This window comes from Pezoporus flaviventris, unplaced genomic scaffold, assembly GCF_033815535.1.
Source record: "Pezoporus flaviventris isolate CSIRO_AGI_PZ_B2104156 unplaced genomic scaffold, CSIRO_AGI_Pfla_v1 ptg000252l, whole genome shotgun sequence".
Taxonomy (NCBI): Eukaryota; Metazoa; Chordata; class Aves; order Psittaciformes; family Psittacidae; genus Pezoporus; species Pezoporus flaviventris.
The window spans coordinates 361,271-383,563 of NW_026892799.1; the positions used below are offsets into that span (position 1 = coordinate 361,271).

A 22,293-nucleotide genomic window follows, 5' to 3' on the forward strand; every position below is an offset into this window, starting at 1 on the left:
TCTTTTGCATGGTTTATTTTGAAAACAAAGCAGTCCAAAAGGGAGATTTTTCTTGTTTAATAATAAGACTGTATTCCATGCAGCTACTCCATAGTAAATACCTTGCATTAAAAGACAGTTAAAGTGCCTTTAGTCCCTCAAAATAGTCCAGCTGTGCTGTAAATTCAAGTATGTGGAAAATAGGCCTTTAGTTATTAAGAGAATATGTTTTGATCAGGGTCCTGCTCCCACTGATGTCAAAAATGGGGGGGTAGGGGTGTTTAGCCTCCCTTCCATAGGAGCAGACCCCACCTCACGCTGGTCTCTGACAAGCCCTGTGCTGTGTTTGCCCACTTGCTGAGTGGCCAAGGGGCAGCTTCTTGATGGCATTTTCTGCCTTATGCCCAATGACACACTCAGCACTTGCAGGGTGCTTGGAGAGACAAATGAGGAGCCACAGCACTTGGTTGTGGTTTGCATCTTTAACCAGCTGAGCACTGGGCTGAGCACAGCCAGCAGCCCCTATGAGAGCTCTAACTTACACAGGTTGATATGCACACGTATGTTACGCAGGCTGAAGCAAGCCCAAACCCAACCCAGAGGGAAACCCCAGGATGTGGCTAGAGAAGCCCCAAGATTCAAAGCAAAATCCAACTCTTTTTATGTTGTAGTCCCCATCATCCTGTTCTTGCTCCAGCACTCCAGACTAGCAAGATTAACCAGCATCTTGAAGTCAGAGTTTGACAGACAGGACAGGGATATTGATCCTGATGCTTTTGACTTGGTGCAGCCGGCATTGTACTTGCAGCCACCCTCTTCTCTTCAACCTTAGAGGAGCACTTCTTGATGGCAAAGGCATTTTTCTCTTTCTTCTAGGCATTGGCAACGTTACCATTGGGGTTTCCTGAATTTAAGAGACAACCTCTTCTCTTCCACTCTCCCAGATGTGAACTTCAAGTGCCCAGAGCTAGACCTCACATCAAAAGGCAGGACAGAATATGTTACCCTCCTTGAGACACAGAATGTAAGCGCCTTGCTTCTCCAGGCTGGGCACTGAGAGATGCTGGTTGGCTCCAAACCTTCAGCTCAGAGCACGACTATGGGCAGAAACGTCTTTATCTACTCTACCCCAAGATCTTAGAGATGATGAATTGGAGCTGTTAATGCTCTACTTGACAGTACCCTGAACTATATTCTTCAGTGGAAGAGACAGCAAACATCTGGTGCATGGCTGCAGAACAGCCTGCTTTGGTTTCTTTCTTTCCTTAAAGGAAAAAGAACCATTTGAAACGGTCTTTTTCCCTCCAGGCACTCAGAACTTGGCCTCTCCCCTCAATGCAGGTGTTTCCCATATCTCAGCCATTGCTGTGCAAGGCACTTGGATGTTGTTGTTCTCCACCTGAGCACCTGATCCTCTTCTGAATCCTTCCAAGACCCTGGCTGCAGTAATGCCCCAGTGGTTTACACAGCTTTATACATTATTTAAAGTCTGTTTTCTTTCAAATTCCCAGCATTTCAGAACCCTTGGATATTACCCAGCATTTCCAGGGCTTGTGGATGAGGAGGAGTACCCCAAATCTTCCTGTTCCTATGTGTGCATGGTCAGAAAAACAAGCAAACCAAGGCCATTATTTGAAAAGAGTAAAATCCAGAGCAAATTCCTTACCAGCTCATAATCATTTCAAAGGAGATCAGATCCTGGGCATAAACTAGATGAAAGCATCCCTTTGAATTCTTTCTCCTTCAAGGATACAGGGGGAAAGGCAACCTTCCAGCTGAAAGCTTCATTTGGGCATAAAGTTTCTCGTCAAACTATGTCTAAAGAGAGACTTTGTCTGGGCTAGAACAACTCGGCGCGACTCTGACTTAGCCAGTTTGAGCATCTTGGTGCCTTTATGCCATAAGATGAGCCATATCTCCCTAGTGGCTATGTAGAAGATAGTAGAATCTGGGTGTAAATGCCACAAAGCAGCCGTATTTGTCTTGAATGGCTATAGGAGTCAGCAGATGAGAAGGAAAACACAAACTAGACAGCCCTTGCCTTTGGCAGCATCCCCCACCAATGGCAGCTGGACCAGGCGGGGGAGGAAATTTGCACCAAACCCATGATTATCAGAATAAATAAATGAGGATCAAGAGAAAATTAATTAAAAAAGGGGGAAAAGGCCCCATACACCCAACACCTTTGTTGGGGGAAGGAAACCTTTACCTTCCACTGGACTTTGGCCTCCTTTGTTTTTAACAGGAGCTTTCCTCAGTTTAGAGCCCAAGCTCTGTCTGTGGAAGCAGGGGGCAGTATGTATAACCTTAGTATGGAATAGTCTTAGTATAGCCTTAGTGTGGAATTCGATGGCACAGAAGGAGTAGGAAACCCTGAGAGGTCTCGTGTCTGAGCCCTTTGCTAGGGTCAGAGGCTGGAATCATTCTGTGCACAAATCCAGACCAGGGACCTATGGCAGGCAAAATAAACCAGTAGAAGCAATCCACTGCCTCCAGAAGGCTCTGAACCCAGGATATTCGATGGGGTGAAGCCACCAGCGTGTGCCTTCACTCCTTATTTATGTGCCCTGCCCACGGAGGCGTTTGGATTCCCTGCAGGACTGAGCCTGTGGGAGGACTCTGTTTCACTCGTGCGCTATCCCCATCCTCCTCCACCACATCCCACTCTGTTCCTGCCGGATTAGTGGCCACAGCACCAGGGTGTGTTCTGAAGGAATCCAAGCTGTCTGCAATCACACTGTCTGCTTTAGGGCAAGGGTTATCATTAGGGATATAGCAAACTAATGAGATGCCAAAAAAGTGCTTCAGAGCCATTGGCTCACAAACATCCTGAAGGGGAGTCCTCTGCAGGGTTTTGCTGTTAAGACAGAGCAGGTTTCCCTTTCTCCCAGGCAAGGGGTAGAAGCTGTTGCTTTGAAAGGAGGGGAAGGCAGGGAGTTGAAGGCTGCAGGCTTCTCAGCTGCAAAGACAAAGCTAAATGTTGCCTGCCACAAAAGGAGGGGGGAGAGGAGGAAGGGATGGAGATGGGAGAGAAGAGAAAGGGATGGAGAGTGGAGAGAAGAGAAAGGGATAGAGTGGGGAGAGAAGAGAAAGGGATGGAGATGGGAGAGAGGAGAATGGGATGGAGAGGGGAGAGAGGAGAAAGGGATGGAGAGGGGAGAGAGGAGAAAGGGATGGAGATGGGAGAGAGGAGAAAGGGATGGAGATGGGAGAGAGGAGAAAGGGATGGAGATGGGAGAGAGGAGAAAGAGATGGAGATGGGGGAGAAGAGACAGGGATGGAGATGGAAGAGAAGAGACAGGGATGGAGATGGAAGAGAAGAGACAAGGATGGAGATAGGAGAGAGGAGAAAGGGATGGAGATGGGAGAGGGTTGGTGAGCCCTGGGAGCCAGCTTTAACCTCTCCTGGGCCACCACCAGCACCTCCCCAGCCTCTCCATGGAGACGAGCGAATCAGCCCAGCTTTCCTGAGTGCAGGCAGCAAAAAGCATCGGGTTTGCTGTCTCCAAGAGCTTCCTGCTTGAGGCAACCTCATGTTTTGCCCATAACAAGATTTCTTCCCCCTTTGCTGCCCCTGTAAGGCTCCCGGTGGAGGAGGGAAGAGGTCAGCCAACACAGCAGGGAAAAACCCAGCCACAAACCATAAACCCCACTGTGAGCTGAAGAGCTGAGTGCACTTCTTTCCACCCCGCATCCAGGGCTACAGCCAGTCCAATGTCCACAGCCAACTGCCATCCCTGCAGGCTCTGCTATCCCGGGAGGAATCCAGGTAAATCCAGCCCCACATCACCCCGCCTCACTCTTCAAATGCTCCATTGGGTCTTTTTTTGCCTCTACTCGCTCTTTCTTTTCCAAGAGGGGAAAGACTTTGCAATAGGATAACAGAAGACTCCAACACTTGAGACATGGGAGGTTTGAGGTGCGGGGGGGGGAAGAAACGCTCAGCACTGTTCTGCTTCCACAAAGCCCTCCTTCTCCTGGCTGGCTGGTTCCACCTCGGAGTACGTTGCGTGGTTGCTGTGATTTCGGAACTTCATGGCAGGCCAGTGATGTGGCCTTCGCTGGGGACAGAAACAAAGAGCCATCAGAAGCTATGGCAGAGCCCTTCACGCCAAGCCCGCAGGGAAGTTGGAGTCTTGGTCCTGAAACAAGAACAGTCTTTGTGGAAGTAATAAATGCTAACAAATACCTTCGTGCTTAACCCCGTTCATCCCAACACATCCATCTCGCTGAGCTGACCCACTGCTAAGGTTAAAATGGGGCAGGAAATGGAAGCTTGAAGTGAAACCTCACATCAGCCTCAGAACAAGGATGCGCTGTGCCCGGGGCAGCAGCCGAGCACGGCCACCCCACACAAGCCAGCTTTGTGTGTCCTCTATCAGCAGAGCAGGGACGACTGCATTGCCCCATCCCAGCTGGGTGCAGGTGAATGCATCCAACACTGCCAAGTGCTGCTAGACTGGTAGAGGCCACGTAGCTCAATTCCCTTGCAAACAGGGCACATGGAGCAAAGCCAAGTGCTCAAGGAAAAAGCCAGGGAGCGATAAGGAAAGGCTGAGGGTTCAGTGTTGCTCACTCCCTCCTCAGCAGCTCCTACGCCAGGATTCAGCCCACTTCTGCCTGCCTTGGGATCCTGCAGCAAGCGGTCTTCTGGCTTTAAACAGCAGATGGAGACGGTTGGACCCCCATCATTGTGTGAATTAAAACCTTCTCTTTAGAGCCTTCACACCACCACTTACACAGTAGCTGATGGCGTGCCACCTAGCAGTAAAACCTGACAATTTTAGTCCCCAGAATCCAGCTGGGTGACTCAAAAGGCAGCGAGCTCAAGCATGTCGTGGCTCCAAGCGAGCCCTCCGACTGCGTGTCGACGGCTCCTGCAAGCAGGTGGAAGAGGGGAACGTCACATGGGGGAAAAGAAAAGGCAATGTGTGAAAGAGAGCATGTGAAAGGGAGCAAAATAACACCGTGTGGGAGGGGAGAGCCTAAGTTTAAAACATCATCAGCTGGAGGTTGGGAGATTAGCTCTGACTGTAGGACCACGAAAAGAAACCCAGTCTGGACTCCATCAACGCTCCTCTTTGCTCTCCTGTAGAAGGTTGGGATTTGGGGTGATAGCAGAGGGAACCGGGCGAGGGATCAGGTTCTGCACTCACCTCAATGAAGAAGAGGGCAGCAGTGGACGTGGGGTGGCTGTTGATGTAAATGCCAGCGAGGATGATGACTGCGATGAGCAGCACGGCCAGGACGATCCCCACGATGGTGCCAGTGTGGATCGGGGCGCTGGCTTGCTTGGAAGGAAGGCTGCTTCCCAGCCCTGCAAGAAAGGGGTCACTTCAGTCTGGAACTGTGCCGGGACCTCGGGGAAAAAGGAAGGGAAAAGCAAGGGAAGAGCTTTCAGAGCTCTGCACGTAAGACTGAGCACCTCAACCGGCTCCTGCCTGGCTCACGAGAGGGGAGGAGGCACCAAAGGGCTGTCCGGGCTCCAGCATCCCTTCCAGAGGATACAGGGGGGTTGGTTTGAAGGCAGATTAAACCAGCACCATGCAGAACCCCATCTCCAATCCGTATGCTTTATAGATTGGCTGCTCACTCTGCTGGAAAGCCATTAGCCATATGCTGAGCTGTGCCTCCCTTGCCCTCGGTCCTCAGCTATGAATATACAAAAGAGGATGGAGGTGGCACTTCTGAACAGTGCCATTGCCACCATTTGGGGAGCAGTTTGGCTGCAACTGGGAAGCTGAAACATTCCAAGGGCCCTGTGCCTGCAAAGGAGCCCATCCTGCGCCCAGTTTAACTTCCCTGAGCTGCTTCCAGGTGAGCGGAATGGGCTCGGGGTTTGCACAGACCACAGTGCTTGCAAACCTGACATCGGGTGAAGAGGGCTCAGATCCTTCCCATACTCTGGAATTAGTCAGAGCCTTAAGGCAACAGTTTGGTTCCCTGCCCTTGGGGCCGATGAGCAGACTTTGAGTGAGAAAGGATTCATTGGAACAGGGATGAAAAAGGCAGAGCTGGGCTGAAGAACACTTCATATTTGGACTTTACGCTGCTCTTTGGCACAGCTGAGGAAATTCAAAAGGAAAAGGGACTTTGTCTGTGCAAAAACTGCAGGGAAAGGGAATTACGTGGAAAGAGAAAACTCATCATCTTCGTTTGCACAGCAGGGCTAAGCGGGAGAAGCAGACAAACAGCAGCAGGGTAAAAGAGATTTGGCCTGACTCTCACTTTCCACTCTCTGCCATGGTACTAATCAGGGTAAGGACAAGAGGAGCCTTATCTTGACTCCATCCTCTCTGCTCCAGCTGCCCACCCTTTCCACCCGGTGGATTTGGATTTGATTTCACTTGGAATGCCTGGGAGCAGGCAGGGGGAGGATGAAGGCCTTACCTTCACTGCCTGCGTACTGAGTGAGCTTCGTGTCATCTGAAAGAACAAAACACAGGCAAATAAAGTTAGGAGGCACCGAGGACGTTCTGCAGCTTCCCACCCGCTCCCACTATGGTGTTTGCAGCCATGAGTTGCTAATACAGGATCCCAGCCTGGTTTGGGTTGGAAGGGACCTTAAAGCTCCTCCAGCTCCAACCCCTGCCACGGGCAGGGACCCCTTCCACTGGAGCAGCTTGCTCCAAGCCCCTGTGTCCAACCTGGCCTTGAACACTGCCAGGGATGGGGCAGCCACAGCTTCTCTGGGCAGCCTGTGCCAGCACCTCAGCACCCTCACAGGAAAATTAAGGCTTCTTTATAGCAAGTTCTCAGTCATGGTGCCCATACAGCCCGAGTAAATCAAGGGGATGGTGTTACATTATAGATGTCTTCCGTGGAGGCCCAAAATCCAATCCCATTTTCAATCTCATTCTGGAAGAACTGGGATATGTCACACAAGGCTTAGCATCTTGACGGGCTCCACATCAGCACCCTCACGTGTCCAGCTGGAATCTCACTGCTTGGCTTCCACGCTGACACATGGCCCATCCACAAACACCCCCATGAGCGGCTCCAGCGAGATGGGGAGGAGGATGCAGGGGGTGGCTCCATCCTCGTCCTCTCTGCTTCCTTGGCGGTGCTTCTCCAGATGAAGCTCGCTGCCTGATGCAGCTGGATGAGTGTTTGCTTCCAAGAGCACAAATGAGCTCCATGCCTGGCTCTGTCCCAGAAAAGCCTCTTGTTCTTCTTCCAAGAACCGGCGATGAGTTGGGAAATCATCTCAGCCCTGGTGTCGTGTTCCCCCCTTCCCTTTAATTGCTCCTTTCAAAGTCAGCTCTGTCAGCACGGGCTCCGTTCACCCACCCAGCTCCTTCCCATTGCTGAAGGACAATTAGGAGTGCTCCTTTCTATTCAGTCTAATTAGCAGTTTGCTTTAGGGACTATTAAGCAGGCAAATGGAAGTGATACCTGCCGCTAGGATCCGAGGAGCCAGCCCTGTCTTAATAGGATTATCAAGCTTTAGACCATGGGTGTCTCGAGGGACACTCAGGGCCTTGTGTGGAGCTTTCCTGCGCTGGAATCAACACCATTCCCAAGCAGAGGGCAATCACAACCCTGTGTTATTGCCACTCTGATTGTCCAGGCAGCCCTGAGCCACCAGCTAAGACCAAGCACATTAAAAGCAGGAGCCCTATATACTGTATTAACCCCTGCTATGATGCTGGGGTTCTCCCCACCAGGTACCAGCTGCTTGTGGACCTTCTCGAACACCCAAACTGGCTGCAATGCAACTGTAAGACTCTCCCCACGGATGGGTTTCCTCTCCTCCTTTGCCACGTCACCCCTCTCACCTTTTCCTTCCCATTGCCTCCTGTACTCTCCCCAACCCTTGTGCTTCAAAACCTGCTTGTTCTTGGATTTAACCGGATAAGAATGGGCTTTGGAGTGGGGTAAGCATCAGGGAGGCGGTACCCACGCGCTGGTCCCTACCTTCTGTAGTGAGGCTGTCAATGAAGAGCGAGGACGTGGAGGTGGTGAAGTCCTCATCCAGCGGGGAGGAAGAGCTCTCGGGAGGTGCTGAGTAGTGCTCACCGGCTGCTAAATCCTCACAGGTCTTCTCCTCAGCCTGGGAAGGAAACAGACAGGAGCCATTTTGCCCTTGCTCTCCTCCAGCAGGAGCATCAGTGGGCACCGGACTCCGCTTCCCAGGCTTGGGACTACCGAGCAAGAGGGCTTCCAACACTGGAGTGGAAGCAGAGGATGTGGTCCAGAAGTATGGAGGGGGCTGACCTAGGGGTTAGAGGAGGAAAAGGTTGGGAACCAGTTAAGCAGGCCAAGGTCTGACCTTCTTGCATCACTGGGTGACCTTACATAGGTCCTGTGACCCCCTTTCCCCTCACTCAAGCCTCTCGGTTAAGAGGAAACAAAGCTGGGTTTTCAGAGGGAGGAGAAAGAAAGAAAAGCAACCCAAAGCAGAACCAGATGTTTCCTTAGAGCTGATCTTTCCGAGACAAAGAAACTGGTTCATCCAGCGTGGAGATAATTGGAGAGCAAAGAAAGTCACAAGGATTAATTCCTTCATGCTCGAGAGTGAGTAAGAGTCATGCTTCAGAAGGTGAAGAAAAACACATCCCAGAGCACTCCGACTGCACCACTTGGTAACTTAAGGAGGTCTCTGCACCTCTGCTGAATACCCAGCACCAGGGAAGCAAGACAGCAGCAAAGCAAACCCTGTGTGAGATGGACCAGCTTTTACCCATTCCCATACAGACACCCAAGTGGATCGGCGGTCCTGCTCTAACGGGAAAGGGGTATCTAAAGGGATGCTCAGCCTATTCCAGGTGTGGGTTAAGTGGAGCCGAGTGTGACTTTTAGGGGATGTGGCCATTGGTTTTGCTGCAGATCAGCATCATCCTCCTAGCAGAGGACCTAAAAGTGACTCTTGCCCCAGCCTCACCTTCTGCCCGTAGCCATAGGAGAGCCACTCCTCACGGTATCGGTCAAAGCCACTGGAACATCTGTGGGCAAGAGCAGAATTAACCTGGGCCAGAGGAATTCGAGGGACACGGCAATGCTAAAGCTCCTTTGCCTGCTGGGGGGGCACTGGTAGGGATTCCCAAGCCGCCCAAGAGTCCCAAATGCTGCCCTGATGGGTGTTCAGACAAATAACAGAGGGCTGGAAAGAGGAGATACAGGTTGACATGGGGATGTTGTATCTCCTAATACAGCTGTGCTGGAAGGACCCCAATGTTCCTCTTCACGGAGGAGGAAAAGGGTCAGCACCGCTTCTCCAAGGGGAACAGAGAAGCAGAGAACTGGGAAAAATATATGGCCTGACTTGGACTTTCCATTCCCTGGACCCTGCCGTGATCTCCACGAGGGTTTTGTGGGGTTTTTCCAGCACCATCTGCACAGGAAAAACACATTAAAGGAATTATAAATGAGCTCAGGAAAACACCAGCTCGAGAAATCCCTACAGAAAGAGAGGGAATGGAGGAGCACTCTGACCTTTGGGAGGTCTCTGGGGACACCAAGCCGTGAATCAGGGGTTCAGAACTCATGCAAGCTCTGATTTACCCAACGACCAAGCAGGAAAAGGAGGAGAAACCACAAAAACCCCACTCCAGGTCCTGCTGAGTCGCTGGGATCTTTGCTTAAGGTGCTGTTCCGGTGAGAGTTATGGGCTCAGCAAAAGCAAAAGCACAAACCCCACTGTCCAGAGGTGAGGTACGGGGTTAACGCTGGGGTTAAATCACTGCATTCACTCCCTGGAAGCCACCCGACCCATTCCCTTGGGAAAGATCATGTTGGCTTTGCAAAGCCAACCTGGTTGAAAGCCAGCAAGAGAGCAGCAGGCTTGCTCCAGCTCGCCATGTGTCCTGGCCGTGTGTAACCTCAGCTCCTCGGGATGGAGCTGCCAACACGCAGTTACGGCTGTGGGAAGCGTGGCCTTTAGCCAGCACAGGCAAGCATCTGGAGAGGGGCTTTGGACAAGGGCCTGTAGGGACAGGCCAAGGGGAATGGCTTTAACCTGCCCGAGGGGAGACTGAGCTGAGCTCTTAGGCAGAAGCTCTTCCCTGTGAGGGTGCTGAGGCGCTGGCACAGGGTGCCCAGAGAAGCTGTGGCTGCCCCATCCCTGGCAGTGCTCAAGGCCAGGTTGGACCCAGGGGCTTGGAGCAAGCTGCTCCAGTGGAAGGGGTCCCTGACCGTGGCAGGGGTTGGAGCTGGAGGAGCTTTAAGGTCCTTTCCAACCCAAACCAGGCTGGGATTCTATGAAACATGAGCAACAGTGACTTCGGTTTTGGAAGCTGGGGTTTGCAAACACCATGACTTTGGAATAAGCAGGATAGCAAAGCTCTGGAACCCTGAGGTTTTGGCCCAAACAAGACCCAGACTGAGCCACTGACCAACCCCAGGTTTGGTTTTGCTACAAAAGCCACATCTGCTTTCACACATCTCAGCTGCAAGAGCATCCCCTTCTCTGATCCGAAGGGCTACAGCAGGGGGGAACCACACTGAACCACGCTGCCCTTGCAGGAGGCGGCTGGGGAAGGGGCCCAGCCTCTGAGCCTCCCTGGTTGATCCTGTGCCGCCTGTGAGGATCTGTGTTACTGGGTCCCCTCCCCTGCCACGAGCTCCAAATACAGATTTCAGCAGAATCTCATTAAACTCCTGCTCCCCATCACGCTGAAGAAGAGCACGGAGCAGGGATGCTGCATGGCAGGGCCAGCCTCATCCCTGCATCCTCTGTGCACCCCTAAACCAGCAGCAATAGCCCTCCCCTTGCTATGTCTCATCCCCAACAGGGAGAACACGGGAAGCATCCCCCTCTCTGTGACCTACCTGAGGCTGGAGCGCATCCCAGCCTCCCTGCCCTGCACTTCAGGCTCAAATCACAGCCTAAAGCAGGACAAGTTTCCTCGCATTTAAACTTGCTGATTCACATCAGAAATGTGAATCTTGCTTCTGGTCCCAGCTTGTTCCAGCTGCTGCACTGAGACGGCAGGACCGAAAGCCCCAGGGCTGGGAAATGTCTCCTTTCAATGGCTTGTAACTGGAGACCAGCTCACAGCATCACCAGGGCTGTGAGCCTGAGAGCAGCCCCAGAAAGCACCAGAGAAAGGAAAAGAGTAATAAAAGCCCATGAGCCAAACCCGGAGCTGTGCTTGCACTCCCAGCTATAGGAACGTGAGCAAGAGAAGAGGTGGGGAGGAAACCCATCGCTGGTACCTCTGCAGGACGTGGCACCAGCTGCAGTTGAAGGTCAGCTCCGAGCTCACGCACATTTCACAGCTCTGATGCTGGAGACAGGCTGTAAAAGAGAGAGGAGACACAGTGACCCAGCAGCATCAGCACGGGCACCATCCAGTGACCCAGCAGCATCTGCACGGGCACCATCCAGTGACACAGCAGCATCTGCACGGGCACCATCCAGTGACCCAGCAGCATCTGCACGGGCACCATCCAGTGACCCAGCAGCATCTGCACGGGCACCATCCAGTGTCCCAGCAGCATCTGCACGGGCACCATCCAGTGACACAGCAGCATCTGCACGGGCACCATTCAGTGACCCAGCAGCATCTGCACGGGCACCATCCAGTGACACAGCAGCATCTGCACGGGCACCATCCAGTGACCCAGCAGCATCTGCACGGGCACCATCCAGTGTCCCAGCAGCATCTGCACGGGCACCATCCAGTGACACAGCAGCATCTGCACGGGCACCATCCAGTGACCCAGCAGCATCTGCACGGGCACCATCCAGTGACCCAGCAGCATCTGCACGGGCACCATCCAGTGACCCAGCAGCATCTGCACGGGCACCATCCAGTGACCCAGCAGCATCTGCACGGGCACCATCCAGTGACCCAGCAGCATCTGCACGGGCACCATCCAGTGTCCCAGCAGCATCTGCACGGACACCATCCAGTGACCCAGCAGCATCTGCACGGGCACCATTCAGTGTCCCAGCAGCATCTGCACAGGAGCATCCACTGTGTGCTGGTGCTGTGGGCAGACCCAAAGCATCAGCAGGTGAGTCTCTAACCCAGCCTCTCTGCTATGGGCCTGCAGACACCTCTCTAGCAGGATGAGTTCCCAGTCCATCTGCAAACCTCTTCCCATCCTGTTTGGCTGGGAGGTAAATCACATCTGGGACTTACAGCACTTCTATTGCACAGAGGGTGTTGAGCAGAAGGAAGGGAGCGATACAGACAGTTTAACCCTCTGTTGCTGTGTCCATAGTATGTAGCTCTGCAAGAATACCTCCATCTGCAGAGGCTGACCTGCTTGGAGAGTCCAACCCTGGCTGGAAAAGGTGGTCTGTCACAAAAAGCCACAGAAACTGATGGTTTCCATGCCCCACACCTGCCCTCCTGCCCTGAATGAACCTAACCATGAAGCCCCCAGGAGAAGAAGAGGCCTCCAGCTCCCCCCAGTCCTGTGGCTCCACTGGAGATGCTGCTCTCAGCATCCCTGCCTGCTGGGGAAGACGAAAGAGCAGGGTTTAAGGAGAAGAAATAGGGTTATTGCTGGGTGCTTATTTATGATGTGCTCTGCGGTGACCCTGCTGCTGCTGACAGTCACCCAATGCCCTAGGGAGGCCGTTCCCATCCATAACCCTGGGATCTCTGGACACGTTCCCTCCCTGCTCTGTATCCATGGGCTTCGTGACAACTCGCACGTGTCCTTGGATCCCAGCACTAAAAATGGGGCTGCATCCCGAGATATTCCATCTGTGTGTGGAGGCATCCAGAACTGCTCATAGGCAGACCTGAAGTGAACCGGTGTCCAGCGGGATGAGCTGCAGCTTGTGGAGCAAAGGGAAGGAGGTCTGCAGGATGGGCAGCTGGGAAGAGCAGGGAAGAAGGAACTAAAGGCCTAGGGTGAAAGGGGATCCATTGGCGAGCAGCAAGAGCCATCAACCCCACATGAGGTATGGTGCTGGCAGCGGCATGGAGCGTGGCCTGGGACCATGGTGCTTGGCACCACGGCTCTCATCGCTTAGTGGGGAGTGCTGAGCGGTAGGGAAGGGAAACTGCCTGCAGACCCCTCCTTTCCCAGCTTTTCCCGTGCCCGCTGGGCTTTGCTGCATCCCAGGCTCCCATCGTGGCTCCGGAGCAGGCAGCCTGGCACACACATGGGATATGGAGATCAACCCAAACAGGGCTGTAGGCACGAGATGGCAGGGGTTGGAACTGAATGATCTTAAGGTCCTTTCCAGCCCAAACCATTCTCTGTTCAGTGACAGCCACTCAGAGACCTTCAGGACAAGTGGGGGACCCTGGTTGATGCTCACCCTCCCTCCATAGCTCCCAGCCATCGCTTGGTGGGTGACAGCCACACAACCCCGGTACCCACTGAACCTGCCTCCTCCTGCCCTTGGCTCCACACAGGAGGCTGCTGTAGCTGATGGTGAAACCATAGGAGGAGAACACCCTTCAGGGCACCACCCCAGCTGCATCGTCCCATCGCTGCGGTCCCCAAGTGTTCCCAGGGCCCCATTGCCCCATCGCTGCGGTCCCCAAGTGTTCCCAGGGCCCCCTTGCCCCATCGCTGCGGTCCCCAAGCATCCCCAGGGCCCCGTTGCCCCATCATTGTGGTCCCCAAGCATCCCCAGGGCCCCGTTGCCCCATCATTGTGGTCCCCAAGCATCCCCAGGGCCCCGTTGCCCCATCACTGTGGTACCCAAGCATCCCCAGGGCCCCCTTGCCCCATCGCTGCGGTCCCCAAGCATCCCCAGGGCCCCGTTGCCCCATCGCTGCGGTCCCCAAGTGTTCCCAGGGCCCCATTGCCCCATCACTGCGGTCCCCAAGTGTTCCCAGGGCCCCATTGCCCCATCACTGCGGTACCCAAGTGTTCCTAGGGTCCCGTTGCCCCATCGCTGCGGTCCCCAAGCATCCCCAGGGCGCCACTGCCCCATCACTGCGGTCCCCAAATGTTCCCAGGGCGCCATTGCCCCATCACTGCGGTCCCCAAGTGTTCCTAGGGTCCCGTTGCCCCATCACTGTGGTACCCAAGCATCCCCAGGGCCCCACTGCCCCATCACTGCGGTCCCCAAGCGTTCCTAGGGTCCCGTTGCCCCATCGCTGCGGTCCCCAAGCATCCCCAGGGCCCCGTTGCCCCATCGCTGCGGTCCCCAAGCATCCCCAGGGCCCCGTTGCCCCATCATTGCGGTCCCCAAGCATCCCCAGGGCGCCACTGCCCCATCACTGCGGTCCCCAAGCATCCCCAGGGCCCTGTTGCCCCATCGCTGCGGTCCCCAAGCATCCCCAGGGCCCTGTTGCCCCATCATTGCGGTCCCCAAGCATCCCCAGGGCCCCGTTGCCCCATCGCTGCAGTCCCCAAGCATCCCCAGGGCCCCGTTGCCCCATCACTACGGTCCCCAAGCATCCCCAGGGCCCTGTTGCCCCATCACTACGGTCCCCAAGCATCCCCAGGGCCCTGTTGCCCCATCACTACGGTCCCCAAGCATCCCCAGGGCCCTGTTGCCCCATCACTACGGTCCCCAAGCATCCCCAGGGCCCCGTTGCCCCATCGCTGAGGTCCCCAAGTGTTCCCAGGGCCCCATTGCCCCATCACTGCGGTCCCCAAGTGTTCTTAGGGTCCCGTTGCCCCATCCCTGCAGTCCCCAAGCGTGCCTGACTCACTGGGCAGGGGGGTGAACTCCACGGCTGACAGGTTGCTGATCTTGCTGGTGTCCAGCTCCACGCGGTGGTACTCGTAGATGGTCCGGCGGCGGGACTCTGAAACACGGAGCCTCGGCTATAGATGGGGCATGAACCCCCCTCAGCACCCTTCTCCATCCTGCAAAGGGGGGTCCCCCGCTGCTGCCGCCTCCCAGTTGGAAGGCAAAGGTGGCCCCAGGTCTTGGGGTTGTTCCTGTGGGAGAGGAGAGTGCATGGAGGCTGCAGGGAATCACGGAACAGTTTGGGTTGGAAGCGACCTTCATCCTCCATCCCGTCTGCAATGAGCAGGGGCATTTCCAACCAGGGAGCGATGCAGGATGCGCTGCGGGGCAGAGGGATGTCGGGACACAGAGCTCCCCATCCCTGTTTGCTGGGAGGAGCTTGGAGCTCGCTGTGCCCCTGTCCCTGAGCAGAGGTGGCCGTGGTCCAGGCCAGCATCGCTCTAAACAAACACATTTCTCCTCAGTGACTCATGGGGCTGTGAACCAACCCCTGCTGCAGCCGCTTCCCCACGGCCTCCTCCTTCCCCGTTTCCTTCTCTTTCCCCACCATCCCGGGCCTGGAAGGGTCTCCCACGTTCCTCTTCTCCCTGATCTGGATTCACGTGGTGACACCAGCCAAGATGCTGCTCTGGCATCACGCTTCCATGGGAGGGGAATGAAAAGAGCCCAAGGGATGAGCAGGACAGAGCATTGGCCCCTCCTCTCCTTCCCTTCAAGCCTCGTTTCTTCACCTCAGGAGCTGGTTTTGACCCCAGTTCTTGCACTTCTTCTCCCCTCACCCCTTAGGGCAGGCAGGAGGTACCACAAGCCACGGGGATGGAGGCACATCCATCCCGGCTGAGGTTCACTGTTGTAAGGGGGTGACGAATGAGAAGCACGTGGAGCTCCATAAATAGCAGGGGAAAGCGACAGCAGCAGGAGGCTGGGGCTGGAAGAGCCTTTTTGGGGAGCTCAGCCCATGCCTGCAGCTCACGTGTGGAATAAGCACGCGCATGAAGCCCTCTTGCCTGCAGCACCTGGCTAAAGCTGACAGTGCTCATGGGCCATGGTGGTCTTGGCCATGGAGAGATGGATCCAGAGAGAGATGGACCCAAATACTGATGGACTCCAAAGAGAAATGGACCCAAATACTGATGGACTCCAAAGAGAAATGGACCCAAATACTGATGGACTCCAAAGAGAAATGGACCCAAAGAGAGATGGACCTAAAGAGAGATGGACCCAAAGAGAAATGGACCCAAAGAGAAATGGACCCAAAGAGAAATGGACCCCAAAGAGAGATGGACCCCAAAGAGAGATGGACCCAAAGAGAAATAGACCCCAAAGAGAGATGGACCCCAAAGAGAGATGGACCCAAAGAGAAATGGACCCCAAAGAGAAATGGACTTCAAAGAGCGATGCACCAGGGGATGTAGGACATGAGGGGTGTCCATGCAGCTGAGCCCCACACATCTCCTCACACTCCTTGCTCCGCACCATGAAGCCAAGCAGTGCATCCTCCTGAAGTGCCCCAAGGGAGGACATCCCATCTCTCCTTCCCCAGCTGTGATCCCAGGGGAACTGTGGCATCCCTGCGGGATCCACTGCTTCCCTGCCCCAACCTTCCCCGGTTTCCCCAGCCCAGCGACCCACCAGGCACATCAGGAGATGGGTTGAGGACCATGAAGGCATCGGAGAGGCCAGCTTTCACGGGGTGCTGGGTGGCACTGATCTGCAGGACCGGCACGGGGACCTGCAGCCAGGGAGAGAGGACATGATGGAGGTGATGGGGGTGATGGACGTGATGGAGGTGGTGGGGGTGATGGACGTGATGGACGTGAGGAACGTGATGGAGGTGAGGAACGTGATGGAGGTGATGGAGGTGATGAACATGATGGACGTGATGGAGGTGATGGATGTGATGGACGTGATGGAGGTGATGGACGTGATGGAGGTGATGGACGTGATGGACGTGAGGAACGTGATGGAGGTGAGGAACGTGATGGAGGTGAGGAACGTGATGGAGGTGATGGAGGTGATGAACATGATGGACGTGATGGAGGTGATGGATGTGATGGACGTGATGGACGTGATGGAGGTGAGGGACGTGATGGACGTGATGGACGTGATGGACGTGAGGAACGTGATGGACATGATGGACATGATGGAGGTGATGGACGTGATGGAGGTGATGGACGTGATGGAGGTGATGGAGGTGATGAACGTGATGGACATGATGGAGGTGATGGACGTGATGGACGTGAGGAACGTGATGGACATGATGGACGTGATGGAGGTGAGGAACGTGATGGACATGATGGACGTGATGGAGGTGATGAACGTGATGGACGTGATGGAGGTGATGGGGGTGATGGACGTGATGGACGTGATGGACGTGATGGACGTGATGGACGTGATGGACGTGATGGACGTGATGGATGTGATGGACGTGATGGACGTGATGGACCCTGCTCCCGGTGCTGCTGCAGATGTCTCTGGTGCTTTGGTGGCACCGGGAATGCCCAGCCCCGGTGTGTAGATGGTTACAACAGGGCCCCTCCTGCTGTGCCTTCCCCAGCAGAAGCACCTCTCACCTCCTTGTACCCAAAGACGATCCTGCCGGTGCTGTGCAGCGCTGCCTGGAAGGTGAAGCTCCCCATCTCCTCCTTCCCCTGAAGATAGACCTTGTCCCACTGCACCACGAACGCCGTCCCTGCAGGAGACACCAGAGCGCATCAACCCCTTCCCCTCTGCTTGCTCCCGTTCCGTGAGGACGGAGCAGGAAGCCGGGATGCTCCGGCAGCCGCTCCGGTGCGCGCTGGGGTGGCCGGAGCCGGACTCACCGTTATCCATGTACTGGACGGTGGAATTGCGGGAGAAGCTGGGGTTGAAGTTGGCCATGAGGGGAGCCACGTACTGCGTGGCCGTGAGCATCCGGTGGATGACGTCCCCCATGAAGATGAAGCCTGAGCGGGCAGAGGAGGGTGAAGAGCTCCCGTCCCCTCCTTCCTTCCCTCCTCTGACCCCCATCTCCCTGCCCTGCCTCCCGCAGCATCTCCCCTGCATCCCCGCAGCCGCTGGTACCAGCAGCAGGGCTGGGGTTACACTTGGGGTGCAGGGAGAGAGCTCAAAGGGCTCTCGAGGGCTCAGGGTTGGACTGGATGATCTCCAGTGGTCCCTTCCAACCCTATTGATTGTGTAAGGCTGGAGCCAGCCTCAGAGCCACATCCTCGCACTATGGGAATGACAATGGAACATAGGCACCCCATCACATCCCACCCCATTCCATTGACCCCATTGCATCCCACCCCATTCCACTGACCCCATCGCATCCCACCCCATTCCATTGACCCCATCACATCTCACCCCATCCCATTGACCCCATCACATCTCACCCCATTCCATTGACCCCATTGCATCCCACCCCATCCCATTGATCCCATTACATGCCACCCCATCCCATTGACCCCATTGCATCCCACCCCATCCCATTGACCCCATCATATCCCACCCCATCCCATTCACCTCATCACATCCCACCCCATCCCATTCACCTCATCGCATCCCACCCCATCCCATTGACCCCATTGCATCCCACCCCATCCCATTGACCCCATTGCATGCCACCCCATCCCATTGACCCCATCATATCCCACCCCATCCCATTCACCTCATCATATCCCCCCCCATCCCATTGACCCCATCGCATCCCACCCCATCCCATTCACCTCATCACATCCCACCCCATCCCATTGACCCCATCGCATCCCACCCCATCCCATTGACCCCACCCCATCCCAACTCACCACCCGTCGCTATCGTGACCTGCCGCAGGAGGTGGCCATAGAAAGGGAAGTCGAAGGAGAGGACGATTCTCTATGGGATGGAGATGGGGTGAGAGCCCGTCCCCCAGGACGTGGGCTGGGGTGCAATGGGATGGGTCGGGGCTCACCGATGCCTGTCGGTGCGTGTTGGAGAGGATCCCGTGGATCTTCACTTGGCTCCTGTTGGCCGCGGCCAAGTCGACCCACAGCCCCCTCAGACGAGCATCACCCGGCCCGTAGACCCGCGACACGTAGTAGCTGTGGTTGTCCTCCTGCAGCGACAAGGAACGGTGGTACCCGGCTGGCTCCATGGAGACCCCCAGGCAGGGCTCAGGGACCCCATCTCAGCCACCCACCAGCACCCAAAGCCCGGTGTGAAGCCTGCGAAGGGCTCTGAGCAGTAGGAGAAGGTGCAGAGAACACCATGGGACAGCTGAGAGCAGGGGCCGGTTGGCAGGAGGGAGCCGTGACTCAGAGAGACCTCAGCGGAGCAGATGCAGCCTTGCTGGGATGAAAACATCCTGCTCCCGAGCCAGGGCTGGGAATTACATACGGGAAGTGAAGCCAACAAGTGAGGATGGGGAAACCCAGAGGAAAGGGAGAGCAGCAGAGCGGGAGCGAGGGGCTGAGCATGGGGACACGGGGCTGCATCCCGGCAGCATGGGATGGGACACGGCTCCATGTGAGCGGTCAGACCCCTCCTTGCTATTCCCAGGATCCCAGACCCCCTTCCCAAGCAGACCAGAGCATGGAGCACGCAGCAAGAGCCATCTCCAACCAGCCAGGGACCTGCTGGAGGATGCACATCCCCAGCCAGACCCCAGCATCTCTCCCTAGGGACCTATTCCCCATGTGAGGCCGTGCCAGAGGCAGGGAATGGCCCATCGGCCCAGGATTCAGTGGGTAAAAATGAGGCAGTAAAGCCCTGTGTTATTCCCAAGAGAGCAATTACAGCCCCTTCCTGCTCCCAGGCCTTCCCGATGTATTCCAAAGAGTCAAGGGCTGGGATTGCGGAGCAGCTGACTCACTTGGGTGTCCTCATCCATCACCTTGCTTTGGATACAGCAGGAATGGAGAGAGGAGAGGCTTTGGACACACCAGTGAGTGGGGCAGTGCTTTGGGCAGGACTTGGGGATGCCCGGTAGCACATCCCCCTTCATCCTTCATCATGCCAACATTCCAAACCTGGAATACTTTGGGAAACCCCTCTGGGCTGGCACCCTCCTTCCATGGGCCGGACGCAGAGAGATGCAGCAATGCCCCTGACCCTGATGCAGAGGCTCCGAGTGCCCCAGCAGGGAATTGCTGCCTTTTCCTCCGGGAAGCCCAAGTGCCATCGCTCCCACCCTGCGGCTCCGTGGCTGGGTTTGGGCTGCTTGGGTTTTGCCTTTAAACGCTTCCACATCAGCGACTTTGCTGGTTTCTGGCCCCTCTCCATCCCTGCTGCTCCCGAGCTGGGGCTCCAGGACCAGCCCCAGCCCTTTCTCCCCTCCACCCCAGGCCACGGAGGCACCAATCCCATTGAATCCATGAGTGGCAAAAGCACCAGGACAAGTCCATGAGGAGCCAACCTCCGCCGCGCATCCAGAGCCCGGTACCCTGCGATCCCATGAGCCCATCCCGTCGGGATCAGCGCCAGGCAAATCCCCTCGGTTTCAAGGGACACAAATAACCAGGAGCTAATTGAGGGCGGGTAATTAGGCAGGGCTGGGATGGGGGAGCCAGGGCCGATATCCCAGGAGGGGCCGCTGCAGCAGCGCAAGCTCCTGCATCCCAAACCCATCAGCTTCCAGCACCCCTCGAGCCCCATGGCAGCATCCCCCTGCACATGTGGCAAGTGGAGCATCTCCAGCTCCTCGGGGTGGGAAGGGATGACCACAGGGCTCGGGGTGATGCCCAGGGCACCTCCTCACTGGGCTCTAATTACCCTCCTGGATCCAGCCCCATGCATTAGATCCAAGCCAACATCTCCCTGCCCAGCCTGGAAATAGCTCCCAGCGGTCAGGCTGGATCCTGCCTTGGGGGGGACCAGATTCCCTCTTCCCAAGGGTGGATCCCGCTGGGGGGGGGGCACTCACCACGATCCGTGTTTCATTGGCAGGCAGCGTGTCGATGGCCAAGCTGCCCCCCACCAGGTCCTGGCTGATGTGGGTCCCCTCGCTCCCTGGGCCTTCACCCATCGCTGGGCTCCCAAGGGGGTGTCCTGGAGGACAGGGGGGGGGCACAGGGATGGGTTATCAGGGTCCCACAATGGGATCAACACCCTCCCCCCACAGCAAGGCAGCTTCTGCTTGGGTGACACGAGTTTGGGGGGGTCTCAGCCCCCCATCGCTGCAATGATGGAGGCAAAGAGAAGGGCTCCCCGGGTGAGGGATGGGTGCAGGGATGGGTGATGGACACCCATGGCCGTGGGAGGACAGCTGCCGTGGGGGGGGGGGGTGGTGTAAGGACACCCCACAGCTCATTCACACCCACACGAGGGGCTGGGGCTGGGGAAGATGCAGCTTCAACCACCAGCACCAGTGGCCGTGGTCCAGAGCCACCCATCCCCAAACCCGGGCTGCAATGGGGTCTCCGGACCCGGAGCATCCATGTCCTAAAGAAACACCTCCTTTGTGTCCCCCCCCCGCCCGGCTCCAGCCCCAGGTAGATGGAAAACATGGAATTGGGGGGGGGATGGATGTGAACAAGCCATTTGGGACCAGACCTGCAGAGATCCATGGCACTTCCCTGCTGCTCCCGATGGAGCCAGGACACCGGGGGGGGCTGCTCCATCACCCCTGGGACAGGGTCCCCCCCCTTTTCCCCATAGGGAGCTCGTTGCTGCCTGAGGAGCTCGGAGCCATCCCATGGGGCTGGGTTCTATCCCCAGCTCCTCTGGGAGGGGAAACTGAGGCAAGGAGGGGGGGGGCAGCCGGCAGCCCCCGGGTAAGGGAAAGGGTGCTCAGTGCTGGGGGGTCCCCATGGGAGCACTGAGGGGGACCCAGCCCTCGCCGATGCTGGGGGCTCAGTGGGACCCCACAGAGGCTCCAGTGTTGTCCCCCCCCAAATCTGCACCCACAGCCACGAGGGGGGGGGGTGGGGGGTCCCCACCAATGGGGCTACAGCCCCCCCCCTCCCCAGCCCCACCGCTGCACCCCCCCCTCGGGTCCCTCGCCCCCTCCGCAGCCCCCTACCTGCGCCCAGCGCCGCGCGGAGCAGGCAGAGCAGGATCAGGCCCCCCCAGCGCATGGTGCTGGGGGGTGGCGGGGCCCCCCCTCGGGCCGGCGCTGCTGGGGGGGGGTGTGGGGGGTGTGGGGGGTGTCAGCGCCCCGCCATCAACCGGGACCCGCGGGAGCCGCGCACCCGGAGCGGAGCGGGAGAGGAGCGGGGGGGGGGGAAGGGGAGGGGGGGGGGGAAGCAGGGGGTGGGGCCGGGGGTGGGGCTGGGGGCGGGGCTGGAGGGGGCATGGGGGGGATCCCGGGGTGTGAGGGGGGGGGGTTCCGGGGTTGGGATCGCGGGGATGGGGAGCCCCGGAGCGGGGACGGGATCCAAGGAGCGGAGCGGGGATCCCGGAGGGGGGAACCCGGCCCCGGTCCGGGCACGGCTGCGGCCCCCCCCCCCCCCCCCGGCTCCGTCTCCATCCCCTTCCTTGGGGGGGGGGAGGCAGCAGCGCAGCAGGGGGTCCCACAGCCCCGTCCCTACTGCGGGCGTGAGGGGGGTCCAAAATGGGAGTCCCGAGTGCCGCGGGGTGGGGGGGTCCCAAGGTGGGGGTCCGGGGGTGGGGGGGATCCTTGCGACGGGGGGGGGGGGGGGGGCACTGTGGGGGTCTCTACCGAATTGGCTCCGTCCTCCTGCAAGGGGAAGCGACCCCCCCGCTGGGGTCACCCGAGGCTGCGGGGAGCAGGAGGCGAC

At 57.0% G+C, this 22,293-nt stretch overlaps 1 protein-coding gene and 1 long non-coding RNA gene across 2 annotated transcripts; one reads left to right on the forward strand and one right to left on the reverse strand.

The window, feature by feature from the left end:
* Window positions 1-2,861: 2,861 nt before the first annotated feature.
* On the forward strand, window positions 2,862-3,425 carry LOC133263086 (uncharacterized). Its single transcript, XR_009741440.1, has 2 exons — window positions 2,862-3,053; window positions 3,326-3,425. It is a non-coding gene; the product is annotated as an uncharacterized LOC133263086 (long non-coding RNA).
* Window positions 3,426-3,685: 260 nt separating this feature from the next.
* On the reverse strand, window positions 3,686-21,679 carry PLXDC1 (plexin domain containing 1). Its single transcript, XM_061442722.1, has 14 exons — window positions 21,576-21,679; window positions 20,478-20,602; window positions 18,528-18,671; window positions 18,382-18,451; window positions 17,419-17,541; window positions 17,170-17,288; window positions 16,229-16,328; window positions 14,556-14,651; window positions 11,137-11,218; window positions 8,864-8,924; window positions 7,897-8,032; window positions 6,370-6,405; window positions 5,136-5,296; window positions 3,686-4,040 (listed from the first exon to the last, which is right to left on the reverse strand). The coding sequence occupies exons 1-14, from the start codon at window positions 21,628-21,630 to the stop codon at window positions 3,921-3,923; spliced, it is 1,428 nt and encodes a 475-aa protein (XP_061298706.1). The 5' UTR covers window positions 21,631-21,679; the 3' UTR covers window positions 3,686-3,920.
* Window positions 21,680-22,293: the final 614 nt, after the last annotated feature.

Excerpts from the sequence above, each read along its gene's own strand:
- PLXDC1 (XM_061442722.1), bottom strand. The coding sequence starts at position 21,630 with ATGCGCTGGGGGGGCCTGATCCTGCTCTGCCTGCTCCGCGCGGCGCTG. Across the intron at positions 17,542-18,381 it reads GGTCACGATAGCGACGGGTG|GCTTCATCTTCATGGGGGAC; the intron begins GTGAGTTGGGAT and ends CTGCCCGCTCAG. Across the intron at positions 8,925-11,136 it reads TGGTGCCACGTCCTGCAGAG|ATGTTCCAGTGGCTTTGACC; the intron begins GTACCAGCGATG and ends TCTTGCCCACAG.